Genomic DNA, 18,037 nt, shown 5'->3' on the forward strand with positions numbered 1-18,037 from the left:
TTTTACACCTCATTTCTTTCACAGCTCCTCAGAAATCATTAAAATTTTCAATTCTGATCTTGAAAAGAAAATAACATATTTGAAGTACACATCTGCAAAAATCCCAATAAAATTACAAGAGAAATTAATTGGACTCCTGGTAATTTATCTCTGAAAATCTGAAGTGGTTTTTGTATCATAATCATTATATGATACTTTTAGATTAAACTACAAATATTTTTAAAAGGGAAAAGAGAGAGAAAATAGGAAAAGGATACCCTGAGAGCTGAACTCATCCTGACAAGCAAAATAGAATGGATGAGGCCCAACTGGCCATTGCCTATGGTCATGTTGCAAAGACAGGCACTTTCTCAAATGCTAAGTAAAACTGTGAAAGCTGTTGCCAAAAGATACATAACTGACATGCCTGTCCTGGTCAAGAAAGACAGTTTGTATCTGTTTATAAAACGCTAATATAATCAAAGTAATACTCAAAGCTTAAACAGGAACATCCTTATAATACAAATATAGAATTAAATGAACACCACATTTTTCAATAAAATTATACATTAGTTAGACTCTAAATGGAACAATTTTTTTCAAGCACAAATATGAAAACTTTTTTGCCAAGATCTTTGCTTTCCAAAAATCTATGTGTGAACTGAGATGTTTCTCCTTATGCTGCACTTCACACCTCAGAGGAATTGCAGTGAACATGCAATATAATCCTTCTCCAAACCAGTTCGTAAAAGTCCTTTTCCAACAATGTGTATGAAAACAGTAACAAAACTATTGAGCCTACCACAGCCTTGATCACTTTTTTGGATATCCCATCTATATGTTTTCATTCATTGTTCATCCCTGGGCCTGTACTTTTGATTACAAGCTTTTTGGGACACTGTTTGTTCAATAGCTGTGTACTCTGTACCACAATACATTCTGAGAGACTCTTCTAATACAAAGAATTCATAATAATGAATGATGTCACCATTTCACTCGTTAAAAACACAGCAGCAAAAGTGTCATGGTTAGAAAATGCAGGTATATTTCTTCAACAGCTGATGTTACCTTCAAGCAGAAGTTCAGCACATAAAGAACTGCACCTGGGCCAAAGCGTGGAAACACTCATATACATACGCATTTAGTGTCCCATCATAGAATTCCTTGGCTGTTTACCAACACAGAAATTAAAAAAAAAAAAAAAAAAACTGTCCAAAGTTTATTAGAGCAACGATGTAAGATTGGAGAAGATTTGCACCCTGTTAATGTCATTTTTCTCTACTCTTATTTTTGTGCTTCAAAGTGTTCTCTCCAGCCATGCTGGCAGAAAGCTGAGCCTGGCATCCCTGAACATGGATACTGGAAAAATCCCCCTTACTGAGCACTGTATATACCTCCTTTAATTCTGTGCATTTGCCAGGGATTATAACTTGATGATGCTCTGACTTTACTCTCAACCTCACTTGAGAAGTCATATACAAATATTTTCCAAAATAACTACCAAAGTTATTGAAGACAGCATGATTTAAGGGGCTTTTAATAATCAGCATCGTCAGTCATATGCAGACTTGAGGTTTCATTGCTTTTAAATAGGCTTCCCATGAAAAATATTATTTTTTCAGGAGTAATTACATCATCACTATTTTAAATCCTCAGAGATTACAAAGGTAAACTCTTGGTTTTTCCATAGTACTTTCTCAATGTTTATCAATTAATACAATAACAGATTTCAAAAAGTATACAGACATGAACAGAAAGTGCTATTTGCTTTTTATAAATGGGGCTGATACAGCAAGCCCACTCTGGAGTGGCAGACTGTGATTTGGGAGATCTTTCAAGAAGAACCACTCCATAGCTTTTAGCAAAGCTGGAACTGAGCAATAAAGCTACGGAATCGCAGCTCCAGCTGGTTGGCTTGAGTGAGATGCAGCAGGAGTGGTTAGGAAAAGGGCAGAGCTGTTCAAAAGCAGATCCAGGTTGTGCACGTGCACCTGATCAATGCCTCCTGATCCTCCCTCTTGAGGGGAGAAATAGTTGGTACAAACCAGTGTAGTCTGACTTCTGTAACTAAGGGGCGAGTTTGGGAGCCTATGTTGCTGGCTCCTACCTTGCCTTTCAGCAGCACCAAATCCAAATTTCTGTGCCTAACCCAAGCAGCTACCAGACACCTGATGAATGCCTTTGGGCTGCCCTCACATCCCCGTATCAATAGGCTAAAAAAATAACAGTTGCTGGGCAGAAGCACCCTGAAGGTTAGGGCAGAACCTCAACTCTAATTGTTTTTTTATTCTCATTCATGGAGAAAAGAGTAGTGGAGGAAGGCAGGAGGGGTGAGGGGAAGCAGGGTAGAATTACAGGTCATAAGTATGTCTTGAGTCATCACGGTGTTTCTTTGCTTGCCTTTGAACCTATAGTAAACTCTGATTTGCAGGCTTTTTAGGCCTAGTCCAAAACATTTACGTCAGTATCACGAAGCTCACTAATACGGGAGAAAAAAGCCCATCAGTACAAGTTACACATAGACGCAAAGCTTTTCTGCAGAAGTTTCGGACCAGAACAATGCAGTATGAACATGAGCATTGTAACAGGTGATATCCTACCCAAATTTTGAATAGCCGTTTTTATATCATTTCCTTGTGAGATTTTTAAAGCTTAAAGCTCTCCTTAATATAGCCGTGAAAAATAAAGGAAGATAAAATTAGCAACTTCCTCTCTAATTTAACAGGTCTGGATGATTGATTAGTAATATCTTTCTGAGACTGACAGGTGACTGTGGTTATTGAATGCAGCAAGAATGAACTCATGGCAGCTCATGAGGTCACTCCGCATATCAACATTATACTTTTAGCAGTCCTTATAATAGTTTTGTGACGTTTTACAGATCACTCTTAGGTTTAAAACATGTTCTCAAAAAAAAAAAAAAAAGAGGAAATAATTTGTATGGAGTGAAGCTAAAACCCAAAGAAGGCATGAAAATACTTGCAATGGCAGATGCAGTATTTTATTGCAGCAAAAATGAGGCAGTTTAAGCAGCACGAGTCAAGTAAATCCCGCTGGAGTGTGACGGGCCAGTGGGGCCGGGCACGGGAACCTCGGTGGGCAGTGGAGACCCACTTCTCCTGCCCCTTCTTTCCTCTTCCCCTACAGCTGCAGAGGGGCACAGACACGGCCCAGCATGGCCCAGAGCACAATCCCCTCCCCTTTTTGTTTATGCTGCCTGTTGTTGCGATGCCACAAGCGCCGACTTAGGCCAGCCGGGCGGGAGCCCGCGGTGACAGCCGGGCACCGCAGACTGACGGGGACACCGAGCGCGGCCGGGGCAGCCAGCCGGGCCGCCTCAGCGCCCACCGAGCGGGTGCCGAGCCGCGGGGCGGCGGCTGCCGGCGAGCACCCACCCCAAGCCCGACCCGCGGGTCCCTGAGGCCCGGTAGGGCTCCCGCCGCCAGCCCCGGGCGCGGCCCGCGGGGCGTGTCCCGGGCAGCCCCGCTCCGCCCCGGCCCGGCACGGCGGGGCAGCGGCGGCGGACGGGGCAGGGCAGGGCCGGAGCCGCGCAGCGGCGGCAGCGCCATGGGGCTGGAGACGGAGAAAGTGGACACCCGTATCTTTATGGACGACGACGACAACTTCACGCGGAGCGGCGGCCCCGCGCTGTCGGACGCGGAGAAGTGCGCGGAGGACGAGCTGGACCGCGACCCTCATGGGCTGAACTCCCACCTGCAGGTGCGGGCCGGGCCGGGCCGGGCCGGGCCGGGCCGGGGGCGGGCGGGGCCGGGGCCGGGGCCGGTGCTCGGCTCCTCGGCGAGGGGGGCCCCGCGGGCTCCCCTCGCCCCAGCTCCCCGTGACGGTAGAGCCTCCTCTTGTTCCAGCTGGGGTTCGAGGATGTGATCGCGGAGCCCGAGCTCACCCACTCCTTCGACAAGGTCTGGATCTGCAGCCACGCTCTGTTTGAGCTCAGCAAGTACGTGATCTACAAGGTCCTGACTCTGGTCCTCGCCATTCCCATGGCCCTGGTTGTGGGGATCGTCTTCGCGACGCTCAGCTGCCTCCACATCTGGTAAGGGCGTGCTGTGTCCGGGCTCTGCCGACAGCTCTGCAGAACTCCTCTCCTTTAGATTCATTTCTGCCCCACCACCGGGCGCCGACTTTACACCGGGAGCCAGATCAGCTAATATTAACTGCTTTATTTCTAAAGGGACAGAAAAGGAAGCAATGCTTTCTCTGTGATTCAGTTCCCTGCCTGGTTTTACCAGCGGTCTGTCACGACTATATAAGCTCATTGGGGCAGAGAACCTGTATTCCCGCTTGGACAGCATCTACAGCAATGCATTCCAACCTTGGCTGGCTTCTGAAGTGATAATAGTGACTGAATTTGTTTTTCAAACTGAAGTGCAGAATTTGTTCAAACGTGTATTTTAAATGAATTATCTAGGAAGAAGTATTACTTACACCTGAAGTTATTACTAACTTCTTAGTACCGTTACCTCTTTCATTTTTTTCCTCACAGACTGAAGAAAGCTTTTGGGGGCCCAGCTGACTCTATGTTACTGCCATACAATGTAGTGCCAGTGCCTTGCATCTGGTGCATAGCTATCTCTAGATGCAGTGCTCCAAAGCCCTTCCACCTAAGCAAAAAACCCTGCTGAGCTCAGGAAAGCTGCTTCTGGCTTTGGCACAAGTTCATAGGCAAATACACTGGCCATCCAAGTCACAGCAAACCTGTGTACTTTAAGCATAATACAATCACAAAATACCAGGAAGAGTACTTTGAGACCAGAAAGGAAGATGATGGTGGAGAAGGAGGAAAGGCGGAGAGTATAATGAGGTTGAGGGAAGAACTGACAATCCAAAAGGCTGTAGAGGAAAGGATGAATGCAGATTATTGACATTATTGCTGCAAACCAAGATTTTCCATATACATGAGTTTTGGGCAAAGTCTAATTTGATTTGGGTAACACTGGAATCCTTTTCCTTTTATCAAGGAGAACAGAATACAGAAACTGGAAGTGAACACAAAACCCTAGGAATACATTGATTATCTGAACTTATGGTGGCAATCTCGTGGGTGCAGATTTCAGTTTTTGAAAGTACAATGGAAGCTTGTGTTGGCAACATTGTCAAGCCACTTTGAAAACTGATTAACTTGAATTTTGGAACATAGTGTTTGCATAATATCCAAAGGAGTTGCCGTGCACATTAGGGATGCCCACTGGCTATATCTCTTGTTCCCAAATTGTTACAAACAGTTCATAGGCGTAGTGTTGCCCAGATTTTTAGATTTGTCAGCTCACACTCTGCCATAGTGTGCAGTCTGACTGCAAAAGGGTGAGTATATATAGGTTTCCAGTAGTGAAATATCTATGGAAAAATTCATCAATGCCAAATTTATTAAAACTGTAGTGCTTTCTTTGTGCTTCGGAAGGATCTTGTATCTGGATTTCACAGACTGGATACAAGGTTTGACTGATCCAGGACTCAGAGGTCAGTTACTATTTATGCACGTAGTCCCTAGTGACTATCTCAGGAACTGTGGGTTCTCAGTACATGTGAAATAGGGCTGTCTGAATGTAGCTTGAAAAGTTTTTCTCAACTTTCTGTGAACACACTTGCTTCCCCAACAAATCAGTTTCTTTGCCCGGGTTCCTTGTCAACATAGAATTGATATTTCGTTTTCATCTTCCTTGCACCTGGAATGGATGTGAAAGAATCACATAACTCAGTAGTGCTATCTGCATCCCCTTGGACTCCATCCAGTGCTACCATCCAAAGGCAATACTGCCTCATATTCCCACAAACTCGAGCTGGATTTGTTCCAACACAATGGTGGAACACACTGAGACTAAGTTGGCATCTCTAAGTTGGCCCCTCTTCATGTTCCAGATATCATGCTAGTGAGGACTTCAGTGTTCTGCATTTGAGAGGGTGGTGCAAAAGCAGTGAATGTTTAGAGGCCCTAAATACAGGGTACTAGTTCCCTTGTAGGCCCATTGGGTCTGAAAAAAAAAGTAACTCCTTGTTTTGTACATGAAAGAAAGGGAATTCCATTATAACTCTGCCTTCAGCTGTTTAAATGTCATGGGAAGACCCTGGGGCAAACCCGCCCAGAAGTCTGCCACTAAGAGTCTCTGGGCTTAACTTTTATCATCCAAACCATTGAGGTGATGATGTTGATGTGTTGTAAAGGAGCCTTTTCTGGGAATAAATTCAAAACTATTTTCACAATTTCTGGAGGTGCTCAAGCAGAAAGCTCTGTTGATGCCACACATGTTGTTGCAGTTTCATCAGCATGTTAAAAATCCACATGTCTAACTCAACATTTCTCACACTCAGGGGCACCTTGTGAATTGCCCCCATCACACCTGATAGTAAATGTTGTCTTTCACCTGTAAAAAGAAAGCTAAGTAAGAAATATATAGTAATACACTTGATTTTCATTTTTAACCATAAGGATGGAGCATATTGTGTTTCCAGACTGGCTGCTTGAGCAGAATCTGGTTTCACACTACCTGGTAAAAGATACTGATGGGCTGAACCTAGGCCAGCTAGCAGGCTGGTGATCCACATACAAGCCAGTTCAAGGAAATCAACTTCACCTTTTTCCTTTATTGATGACTGTCATTCTCACCAGAGTATACAGGCCACATTGAGTTGTGACATCTGTGAAATTAACAAGCTTTTAAAATATGTCCTCAGATTGTAGCTCTTAAGGTTATGATTTTTGAATATGAACAGAACAGTTCTGATTTTTCAGGCAGCTCAATGAAAATTGTTATATTTCTTGTAGACCAGCAACTGAGTCTTGTTCCAAGCCATATCTTTGCAACCTCTTGGAAATTAACGCTTGAATTTCATGTATGCCTTTTTGTAGTTTTATCAGAATAGAGTTCTGGTACTTTGCATATTTACGCTAAGAATCAGTAATCCAAAACTTGAGTCTTGGATCTGAGATGGGCTCACTCAGCTCTGTTCCTCATAGGCTAAAGCAGTAGGCATTCACTGCACTTCTCTGCTTGAACTTCCATTCACAGGGCTAAGACAGAGCCATGGACTTACATGAATATGGACATTCGTTACTTTTTACCTTTTTGTATTCCACAGCTTTATTTACATAACTGCTGCTATCTCACTCAACCCTAAAACCACGTCCCTACTGACTGCTTGAAGTCTAAATAAATTACACTACAGCTAGGAAGGACCACCTTATAATCTGGTGATGTTGTCTTAATGCCTCTTCTTTGATGTCCAGTACATATCCCTTGGTTTAGGAAGAGAAAGTATGTGGATGCTGCCTTGCTTCTTTTGTAGTAGTTTTATCATTTCCAGTCTATCCAGGTCCTGGAATACATAATATTTGATTTTAATGCACTTCAAATACTGTGTATGAGTTTTGAAAGGCTTTGGTGGTTATCCATTGCCTCACTTGTCACAATGGTTAATGGCATGCAACAAGCTGTAGAACTGCTAGGTAATTTTTAGCCTTTTCACAATGCTTGCTTGTATTGTAGAGCTATACAAGACTTCTCATTCACAATCATGATATAGTACATGGGGTTAGATAATTTAAGCACAGAAACATAGAGCATTTGAAAAATAGTATTAAGACTGAGATTCCATTTTGAAAAACCTTACAGGAGAAGGAATGATTCTTCACTTTGAAGCTGGAATCTGAATTAATGGTGCATGACTACTCCAGCATTGTTGCTCAAGTCTGTAAAAAGTTGATTCTCATTATCAGTGGGAATTAAAGTGTGCTCTGCCATTTACAAAAGGTGTTTGGTTCTTGACAGTGTTCATTCAGGGCTTAGCAAGAAGAAAAAGTAACATGAGCAAAAGTGAGAAACATTGAGGGGTATAATTTTGTAGATGTCATGCCTTGAGCAGAATAAAGAGAAAATAGGATAGGAGGGAAAAAATGGGGTAATTGGTGCTTTTCAGTTCAACAGTTCCCAAAAGAAACAATTCATCCCATTTGGTTGAAGGATGGGTATTTTATACTATGTATACATAGCAAGATTCAATGAGAGGTCATATAGGTTGCTGTCTTCAGCTTAAATCACAAATTCAACAGACCTTTTGTTTTCTTCCCAATGTGGTACTACATGGTAACACTAGCTGTACCAATAGGCATCAGGGTTGATATCCTTGGGATATGCTACTTTCATTTTACTGTTAGACATTACTCAAGCAGGTACCTACCATGTCTGTGAACAGAAGTGCAGACTGGGCTAAATCCACAGCAAAGGATGGGTTTGTTATATTTGTCAGGTCACAAAAACAAATACATGGCTTCTCATGGCATTTGATTATTAATTTTTAAGTGTGACTGGTCACTCCACAGAAAGCGCATTGCACCCTCTGATAATCTGGAAGTATCGCACTGTCAGATAAGATCTCCTGTGCAGAACGGGATGCAGACTTGTACACATGTAAATACACACGCAATTTAAAACTTAGAAAATACCTTTTATGACTCTCCTTGGCGTAAAGGATTTTCTTCTCTGAGGAAAGACGTTTGAGTAATTGTTCTATAAGTGAATGGACTTTAAAGTAAAAGTTGAAAGTTATTTACATTATTTAGCTTTGGTTGCCATTATGTCTCATGTATCCTCCTATGAATTTAGGCCTACATTGGGTTTTGCATGCATTTACCATAAATTGAAAAATTTAATAATAAGTGCTTAAAGATTATAAAACATTACCAAACATTTGAATGTTTATTTTCCTTAAGATCATCAAAATAGGTTGAGTTCCAGTACTGTGTGAATGACCTCTACAGCAATTTCAAGTACTATGATCACTGCTGCTCCTGCCTTCTATATCTTTCTGTGAATCTTCTGCATACTCTGGTATTTGTTTCATTTATATTTTGTGTGATCCTGTCAAGCGAGGGTCCAAAAGAAATGTCGTCTTTTCTGCTTCTCTCCAGTTCAGATAAGTTTTAAAAAAATTAGGCCAACTTATTATAGATGGTATCAAAGGAACAATTACATTGTCTTTATAAACTATCTGAAATAGAAAAGAGGTGAAGTCAGCACAAACAAAATAGGCATTTCTGGTGCTTTCTCTGTGTTGCTTGGAAAAATAGCAATTTTTTTTTTCCTTTGTATTATTGATGTTTATCAGCTGTATTCTAACAGATTAAGGCCTAATTTTTTATTCTATAACTGATCTATTCTATATGCAGTGATATTATACATGATTATAACACATAGTTTACAGGGTTCAGTTTAAAACTAGAGGCATGATTTTCCAGTAATGCTCACAGTCCTATATGGGGTGTTTCAGCAGAGACAAAAGAGAAGGTTTTAGAAAAACTATTATTGTTTAAATCCATCTGGGCTAGCTTTGAGTAGAGCATTGATGTACTAGTATATGGCTTGCATTGTATGACAAAAGCTGTTAGATAAACACTGAAAGTAATTATTTTGATTCTGTACATTTCTAACCTTCAAAACTTTTTAAGGTTTAGGTTTTTTATACTTTGCTAATCAGAGGAGTATGCATTGTAAATACACAGCAACTTTTTTTCAGACCTATGATGAAATATTAGATTAGGTATTTTCTGTCATTCCAATCAAAGTCAGTGAAAGTTCTCTAGTGGAATTATGCAAATGCAGGACTGGGAACTTAAATTTTTAATGCAACGGTAAAGTAGAGCAGAGTTTATTATCATTGTCGAAAGAATCTATAGCTTCTTTTACCTAATTTAGGAAGTAAAAATGTTCAGTATGGCAGAGAGATTTTTTTAAAACCTTGCGCTAGTAGAACTTCAGTATTATTTATGTATACATTTAGTTTGTCTGCACCCAAGTAAGAACAGCTTAGTGAAATGACCAGAGGTTTAGGCCAGTAAATGATTAAGGACGGAGAACAACTTAAAGTACTGTGGTCAGTTGTCGTGTATCCACTGGCCCTCATGAGCTGCCCATATGTGCTCTTCTGGCCCTCCTCCACTGTTAGTGTGCTTGGCTCAAGCCACCAGTAATGACATTGCTTTGGAATTGGCACACATGGAGAGCAATCCCCAGATGCTTACCAAAGCTCAGGAGATGGAAGCACAATACTTTCTAGTATGCACCCTGAGTGAATAAAAATATCTTGTCCCCTGACAAGGAGTTCTGACCATAATCTAATGTTAATTTCTCACTCACAAATTAAGAACTTCACAGGATCAGCCCATTTTTCTGACGGGCTGATGCTGTAAAGTGGCATGTACCTGTATTTTAATAATCTGATGTAACTGGTTATTGCCTCCATGTTTCTGTTTTACTGTAGCATCTTGTAACAGGGATGGGTAGGAACGGGACACCAATGGTGTTATGTGCATGTGTGCCTGTGTACTTGTGTGTGCCTGCGAGACAGACAGATAAAAGAAACACCAGAAGAGGCAGCAAGGCTGTTTCCAGTAAATCAAACTGGGGAACATAGTGTTTCTGTCAGCCCCTAAAGACCCACATTCAGATATGACCACAGCACAAGTGAGTCCTTAGGGGATGACTGCTCTTCAGCCATGGTGGGTGGCAGCAGGGCTATGGCAGATCATGTACACTAGCCCTGCCAGGAGTAGGAAGAGACAGCCAAAGTTCATCCTTCTAAATGGCATGTAATGAAATTGCCAGTTAGTAAACAGAGACACAACAAAAAGAAAGCTGATGTCTACACTCCCATGTGCAAATTATTCTGGCCAGAGGACCACATGCATATGCAGGTGTGAGGCCTTGAGCAAACAAAATTGATGGAGAATGACTGCAAGAGCCAACTTGCTTAAATATTTATATTATGAAGTTATAAAATGTAAAGAACCACTTCTCTTCCATAAGATGTTACACCTGTATTTTGTTATCCTTATTTCCCTGTGCTGTAGCAGCAGCAATCTTCAAATTTTTCATTTTCTCTTTTGCAGGGTTGTGGTTCCTTTTGTGAAAACCTGTCTCATGGTCCTGCCTTCAGTGCAAACTGTATGGAAGAGCCTGACAGATGTTTTTGTTGTACCATTCTTTCAGAGCCTAGGTCGGTGCTTTGCCATGGTGAATATACGCCTGGACCAAGAGTAAACATCAGAGATGTGACACTGCTGTAGTTGTAGCTGGTGTTATACTTCTTTGCTAACCTAACATACAAGCACTTACCATTCATTCCAAACTTCAATTACAATGGCTGGTTTAAGTGGGAACATGCTGTTTTTATTAAAACTCATTTATTATCAGGGAGATCCATTTAAGAATTAGTAGGCAGTTTTCATAGCTCACTGTTTTAACAGAGTGATCGTGGAGTGTATTGGCAACACTTTATTTTAATGGTAGGTTGATTAGTAGATTACAGGAGAATTCTCATGCAGGACTAAAAACCACCACAGTGATAATGATTGGTGTTATTGCTATAAATAAATGAATGAATAGGCTGTGATACCTTAGACAAAACTGATCTCTAGGGTTTCACACTGACTTTACTGCAGTTCCACCAGGGATCATTTTTGGCCTCGCTATGCAGAATGATAAACCCAGTCCTCTGTTATCAGCAGTTAAAGTGAACGTGACTCATTGCATAAACATACAGGGAAAGGAACTGTTGTGTAAAGCTCCTATAATGGGGGGGAGGGGGGAAGCTCCCTAGAAGTTTTTCCCTTAAAATAAGGTGTTAGTTAATGATCTGTAACATGAGCTAATCTGTATATTTTATTTAATGAGAGATTAACTTTGCTGTATATTTTGTACCTTTGTAAATGACAGTTGATCAGGTTTCTATGAAGCATAGTTTCTCTAGTATTTGAATTCTAACCAACTTATTAAGCATCAAGAATGAGACACTGCAAAAATTATTTTAGATAACTAAAATTTCCTTTTCTAAATTAAGTAGATTTTGAGTGTTGCTGTGCAATTCTAATATATTATTTATATATGATTGTGTGTAAAAGCAAAGATTATAAGTGTTTTTATACACGATTATGCAAAAGACTTGGAAATATCTGTTTATGAGAAGTGGTTTTTATTAAAAATTGGGTGTAATAAATGCTACCCTGCCTATTTCTGTATATTATTGGTGTGAACATTGGTATTTAAAGCAATAGACACTATGCTAGCACTTTAACTAGGTAGCAAGCTCTTATAGATGGCAAGTGAGTGTGCTATGCTAGACACTCTATATTTGCCTTGTCTAATTCTCCTAACCTATTGACTTGACTCTCTCTCTGTTGCTTATTTACTATTTCAAAGCCTAACCCCTGAAAAAGACCCCTCTTTCTTCTGCACCTAATAATGGCTTTTTAAACCAGAATAACAGAAAATGTGCAGAGGTACATTAAAATTACATTAACCTTCTGGTGGGCTTATGCTGCTGTTTTATTTAAATACAGATGGTAAGTTGCAATTGTGAAATGTTTGTATGATTTAGAATGTTATTTTCTAAAATGTCTCAAATTTCTTATCAAACAAGAGATATCTAATAAAATAATAAAATGTCAGCTGTTTCCCATTTTCAATTTCATTTCTTTTCAGATTTTTCAGCTTTTAAACAAACTGTTAAAATGCCAAACACCATAGAATACTATGCAGTTCTTCCAAAATATATGAGAGGTAAAGAAATGGATAAGTATCAATACAGTTCCCCTGTTATCAACTGTATTCATAGTAGAAAATGACATATTTCTGTATGCAATTAAGCCCATACAGAATGATTGCTATCTCTGAAGTAGGTCTCTCTGCAGAATTTTGGCAACATTCAAAAAAATGCTTAATTCTTTTTACAGGTGCACGCTTTCTTTACAGATGAGCTGCAGAATTTTCCTTTCATTGTCTGTTGGCCTATTAAAGCTACCTGGATATTCTTTGTAAATTAAGAACATCTTTCTATAATAAAATATTTTTAGCATTTTTGCCATTTAGAGAGGGATTCATATGGCTTTAAGAAAACTGGATCTTAATGATTAGTGCCCATGGAAACTGCTTTTGTTCTTTTTTATTCTGCAAGAAGTTAGCTTGTTTTCAGATGTGTTCTTCAAAATACCTTTCTTGTGTTAAAAATGGAAATAACTCTTTTGAAAATAAAAATTGGCCAGGCTAGTCTTGAACTCTTTTGAGAGTTATTTTCTTTTACAGCGTCCAAGGACTTTTACAAAGATATTTTCCACTGAAAAATATCCCCTTGATGAATTCATTTAAAAGAGGAAAAGAAAATAAATCAATCAGTACTAGTTCTCGTGTCTAAAAGGAGTCCTATAAAAGCCTAAGCTTTGAAGGAACCCAAGTCTGCAATTCAAGTTTTGAGAATGAGGCCATTCCCCAGAGAAAGATGTATCATTTTATGGTATGCATTCCTGTATATATGCATTCTTAATAGCTTACCAAAGTCTACTGGCTCTAGCTACCATAATAAAGTAGAATGGTTTGGTTTGTTCTTATTTTGATTTAGACTTGTCATTGACTAGTTCTTTTCACCATTTCTTTTCACCATTTTGAGCTAAAAGACTCAAGCAAGCTTGTAATTAAAGTTCTTCACTTCTTAGATATTTATAGCAATATCTCTCTCTGGAACAGGTGTGCCTTTACTATAAGAAGATTAAAAGTGCACTCTCAGACTTTGGGTAAAATATTAGATGCTTGGCAAATACTCTTACTTTGTTTGGAAGGAAGTAGAAATGTTTACAGACTCTCCAATACTCAGGTGTGAATCTGCCCCAGGCAACTCTGGCTCGCAAGTATTCTAAGGGTTTTATGGTTCTGACACACATCCTGAAGGTCTGGCACAGCATATACTGTGAATACCTCACAGCACTGTGGGACAGTGGACTGTGCTCTGCGATGTAGGAGCAGGTTTGTCTCCAATTTGTTTGAAATGTGGACAAACCATCTCAGCTGATCCCTTAAAAGCAACTACCAAATGAGAACTTAGGCAAAGGGGTCCAGAAACTGAGTCTCATTGTCTGCAACAAATGTAAGAAAATTTACACCTGATTCCAATTACTTTGATGCATCTTCGTGTCTGTGGGATGGGGAAAATGTTATTGCTCCTAACAAGAGTAGATTTTCTATCATCATGGTAGAGCTATTACAAATAATAAGTGTGAGGTGTTACGATTCCAGCCTGTCTCTTGTTACTGCAGACCTCAGGTCTACAGCCATGAGCTGGAAACTGAGTTCTGACTTGCAAAATCTTTCAGCAGCTTGTTTTTCCTGAAGATCACAACTGACATACAGAACTCACCCTGGATTTGTGTTTATGGACTTCTTAATTTTAATTCACAGAGAAGTTTAACCTACCTACTTACAAGCGCTGTTTCCTAAAATGCTCCTAATCTGATTCTGGAACCTTTATGTTTGTTTCTTATCTTTCACCATCCTAGTAGTTCACCCTATAAATTGAAACAAATTCTTAACAGAAACTTTGATATATTAGTAAATGAAGAGCCTGTTCCCACCTATCCAAAAAGTTCACTTAAGCACTCACTTACTAAAAAGTTCAGAACATCCCTGCAGCTCTGGGACCTCAGACCACACACTTGTATAAAGTGGAAGCCAAAGAATGGCAAGTCCTTTATTTTTACAGGGTGTGATCATTCCCCCACCTGCAGAGATAAAACTATTGCTGTTATTACCTCTTTAAAAAAAAACATGGAAAAATACATCTGTTTGTTCGGGTTCTTTTTAAATACAAATGCAAATGGAACAAGGTCAAACACCAGACACTTTACCAGTGTCGTCTGTTGTTTATGCTCATGAAAATTAGAGCTGAAGGCCTCCAGAGATACTGAACCAGCAGTTAGGCATTAAAATTGGAGGTTCTTTCTTCATGCAGGGATTTACAAATCAGGCTAATTAATAAAGGCTAACTGTAGCTTGGTGACACTAATCTTCATAAGCTTATTGTAAAAAAGGAAAATGTCTTCTGAGAGGCAATTCAGAGGAGCTAATCATTTGAATCATCCTCCAGAGAAAAAAGTCTGTACTGATTAGTGTAAAATATTGGGCTGGGCTTGGCTTGGTTTCTTTGCTCTGCTACATAAAAAGTTGTATTTGCTGCAGAAATTGGGAAGGCTGATGGAAGCAACTAGAGTTTCATAGAAGTAGTGAGGCAGGTTCTTCTCTACACCCTTCTCTCACAACTCGATGCCAGGGTGAGTGTCATCTGTGTTACATGTTCAGTTTCAGCTGTTGTATAGCTTCCCCTTCCAACTGCAAGCGGGAGAAAGGAGGACTCCTTCACATAGCACTGAATCAGACCCCACTTAAGACACTCAGATGGAATAAAATACAGAGATTCACTTTTATTTCAAACCTTGAGGAAAGCTTGTCAATTTTTTCATCTGTCTCAGCTCAATAAGAACTGCCTTTTCACCCCATGTACCTGATTTTGCTTTTTTATTTTACGCTATTAGAGCTATCACAATGATACAACTACCAGCTAGGGTTTGCCAGGCAATATTTAGGTAGAGAAGCAGAGTGACAAAAAGCCCATCCTGCATAAGCCTTAAGGAGTGGGTATTTAAGTCCCATTAATGAGACAAGTTCTCACAGTCTGATATTTTCTATAAAACACATGAACATTTATTAGTACGATAGAACTGGAAGAATGGAACAGAACAGCATTGACATAGACCACAGTTCATGGTCCAACTCAGTTTTCAAGCTATCTGATACTGCAAAGGGCATCAAAAGAGGGATTTGGTTTGCACCAGGTCTTGCAGAATTAAAGCTTTCAATCTATTTGCCTCTCCAGTTAAGGCAGTTACAAGCTATCTTGATAAAGACCTACAGGGGCTAGCTCTAATAAAAGATATACACACCTACTACAGGATTGAGATGAGAAAAAGTAATGCATTTTGATTCAAAACTGTAATCCCTGCCCAGCTGCCACCCACCAGGAACATGTCTGAACTCAGAAGGCACCTCCCTTTCCCATAACCCCCCACAATACCTATAGTTTTACTTTTGTCATGCCCAGAACTGCCCTTATTTGAGCAACTTGGCATCTTACTCACATCTAAGCCCAGTCAGAACCCCAAAAGAAGGGGGGCCTTAGACTCCTCAAAATATACGTAACTGCATATCAGCAGAATAAGGTACTTCCCAAAATACATTTTCCCAGGAGTGAGTCAAAATGCAGCGGCACACCTCAGGCAAAAATTGATTTCAGGTTTCTCAGGTGTTGGTTTGAGTCTTCTAGCCCTTAGGCTATTGTGAAATGTTTTATGGCAGCATCACTTTCACATAAAATGAAACCACTCCTTTCTAGAGGTTGTGAGAAGGAGGGAATGTGAGAAGAGCTACCCATTTCTCCTCGTATAACTAATCCTTGGATTCAGGGCACCAACAGGCCAAATACCAGGAACCTGCAGCCCTGCATATTGGGGAGAGGAGAACCTATCTCTATGGAAAAATTCTGATCCAGTGGCTTAGTTTTTAAAATACAGAAACCCTCCAGAGTGGGGACAGGATGACCACCGTGAATCCTCCAGGACTACAAGTCTTTAAATAATGGAATGAAGAAAACATTGGCCTGCATGTTTATCCTATCCTAATGCTTGTTATCATACAAAGGGTGAGAACAGTACCATGACTGCTAAAAATTCAATACCAACAGTTTTGGCAGCTAAGGCTCTCATCCAGCAAAACATACAAAACTGCATATAAAATGATGTGGTTAAGCAATTGATCAGAAAAAAAGCAATGATCTTTCACTCCTAAGCCTCAGGTTTCTAAGTGCTCTGCATAAGGCAGGCTGCTCATGGACAGCCTCTGTTACCTGACAGCCTTGTTGGTGTTGAAACAACACGTAAAGAAAACAGTTTCCCAGGGCTGATTTTGATCTTGCTGACACAGGAGTATTGCTAATACTGTAACTGGAATAACTACACAAGCTTAAAATGAAAAGGGGGGTGAGGAGTGGAGGAAGGAGGAGTGTTTGATACCAGACAAAGACACTCAGTGAGCAGTCATTCACATTCAGTTCAGTTTCATGACTCATTTTCTGACAGTTTTTGAGGGATTTTGTCCAATCTTTTTTTTTTTTTTTCCCATTGGGGAAAAAAAAAAATCTCACTGATTTCTGGGAATCTTACCCCTAACAAAATTTTTCCTCCCCTCAAAATGGGTAAAGTAAATCATAAATTGCACATGATTTGTGGCAGGTTTAGAGTAAGTTTTCAACTAAGGTAATCCTGAGGTCTGAAATTTCAGTTAAAGCAATATTTTGGAGCAATAAAAACTTTTTAAAAGTAGGTATGAAATGCCTAAGGCTGGTGTGATGAAGAAAGGCAGTGAAGGGGCCAACCAAGGTAGCAAGTAGTCCTGCTTAGCAACTAACCTGCACTACTAAAGACACAGCTAAGCTCCATGAGAAGACAGGGTGGCATTTCCAAGGCCAGCTTGAGTGTCTGCAATTTCTGGTAATTTCTGGCCAACCCTGGATAATCCGTTTATAGTAACTGAGAAGAGGAATGGAGCCTTTGCACTTTCAGAAGATTTCTGCAGGCCTTTACCTGGCCCTTTCCCACTGAGCTATTACTCTTCCTCTGAGTGAAACAGGAGATCCTTGCAGAACTCCTGTGTGCTCCATGCCAGGTCTCTGGCTGTGGAGTTTGTGTGCATTTCTCATACAAGCAGTGCTAGAGGCAACGGGCCATGGCTCCATCCCTCGCCATCTCTGCAGATGTAACTTGCTCACTCTTGCTGCTTGGTAGTATTCATGCTTTTTCTGAGTAGGCTGTCTTCTTGGTATTCCAGCTCAAGAAAGCACTGCTAATGTTCATTTCGCTTTGCGTGCAGCCTATTCTGGAATTCATCTCATAAAACTTTTAAATTCTACTACTTTATGATATTATTCTAGCTGCAGTAGTGTTGTGTGATTCAGAAATATTTTTTAAAGGGGACTGCGGTTCTGAAAAAACTATTCGAGGATCAATTCAGCATTTCAAATTGACAAGTATCTCTCTTATTTCTCTTTTTTAAAAGTAATTCTTGAGATACAGAGTCATATTGAATGATGGATCAAAATGTTCTGATTCATGTGGAGGACAGTGACTAATTCAAAAATTTTCCTAGATATAAAAACAAAGAACTGTCTTGCA

At 40.2% G+C, this 18,037-nt stretch overlaps 1 protein-coding gene across 1 annotated transcript; it reads left to right on the plus strand.

The window, feature by feature from the left end:
• The first annotated feature begins 3,477 nt into the window (after window positions 1–3,477).
• Window positions 3,478–11,990, plus strand: CAV2 (caveolin 2). The gene is made up of 3 exons (XM_059847142.1): window positions 3,478–3,699; window positions 3,846–4,033; window positions 10,880–11,990. The coding sequence occupies exons 1-3, from the start codon at window positions 3,547–3,549 to the stop codon at window positions 11,028–11,030; spliced, it is 492 nt and encodes a 163-aa protein (XP_059703125.1). The 5' UTR covers window positions 3,478–3,546; the 3' UTR covers window positions 11,031–11,990.
• Window positions 11,991–18,037: the final 6,047 nt, after the last annotated feature.

The sequence above is a fragment of the Haemorhous mexicanus genome, chromosome 5 (genome assembly GCF_027477595.1).
Source record: "Haemorhous mexicanus isolate bHaeMex1 chromosome 5, bHaeMex1.pri, whole genome shotgun sequence".
NCBI lineage: Eukaryota > Metazoa > Chordata > Aves > Passeriformes > Fringillidae > Haemorhous > Haemorhous mexicanus.

Bases quoted from the DNA above. Each gene is read 5' to 3' on its own strand.
- CAV2 (XM_059847142.1), top strand. From the start codon at position 3,547: ATGGGGCTGGAGACGGAGAAAGTGGACACCCGTATCTTTATGGACGAC. The intron at 3,700-3,845 runs GTGCGGGCCGGG...CTCTTGTTCCAG, and splicing joins GGCTGAACTCCCACCTGCAG to CTGGGGTTCGAGGATGTGAT. The intron at 4,034-10,879 runs GTAAGGGCGTGC...TCTCTTTTGCAG, and splicing joins CTCAGCTGCCTCCACATCTG to GGTTGTGGTTCCTTTTGTGA.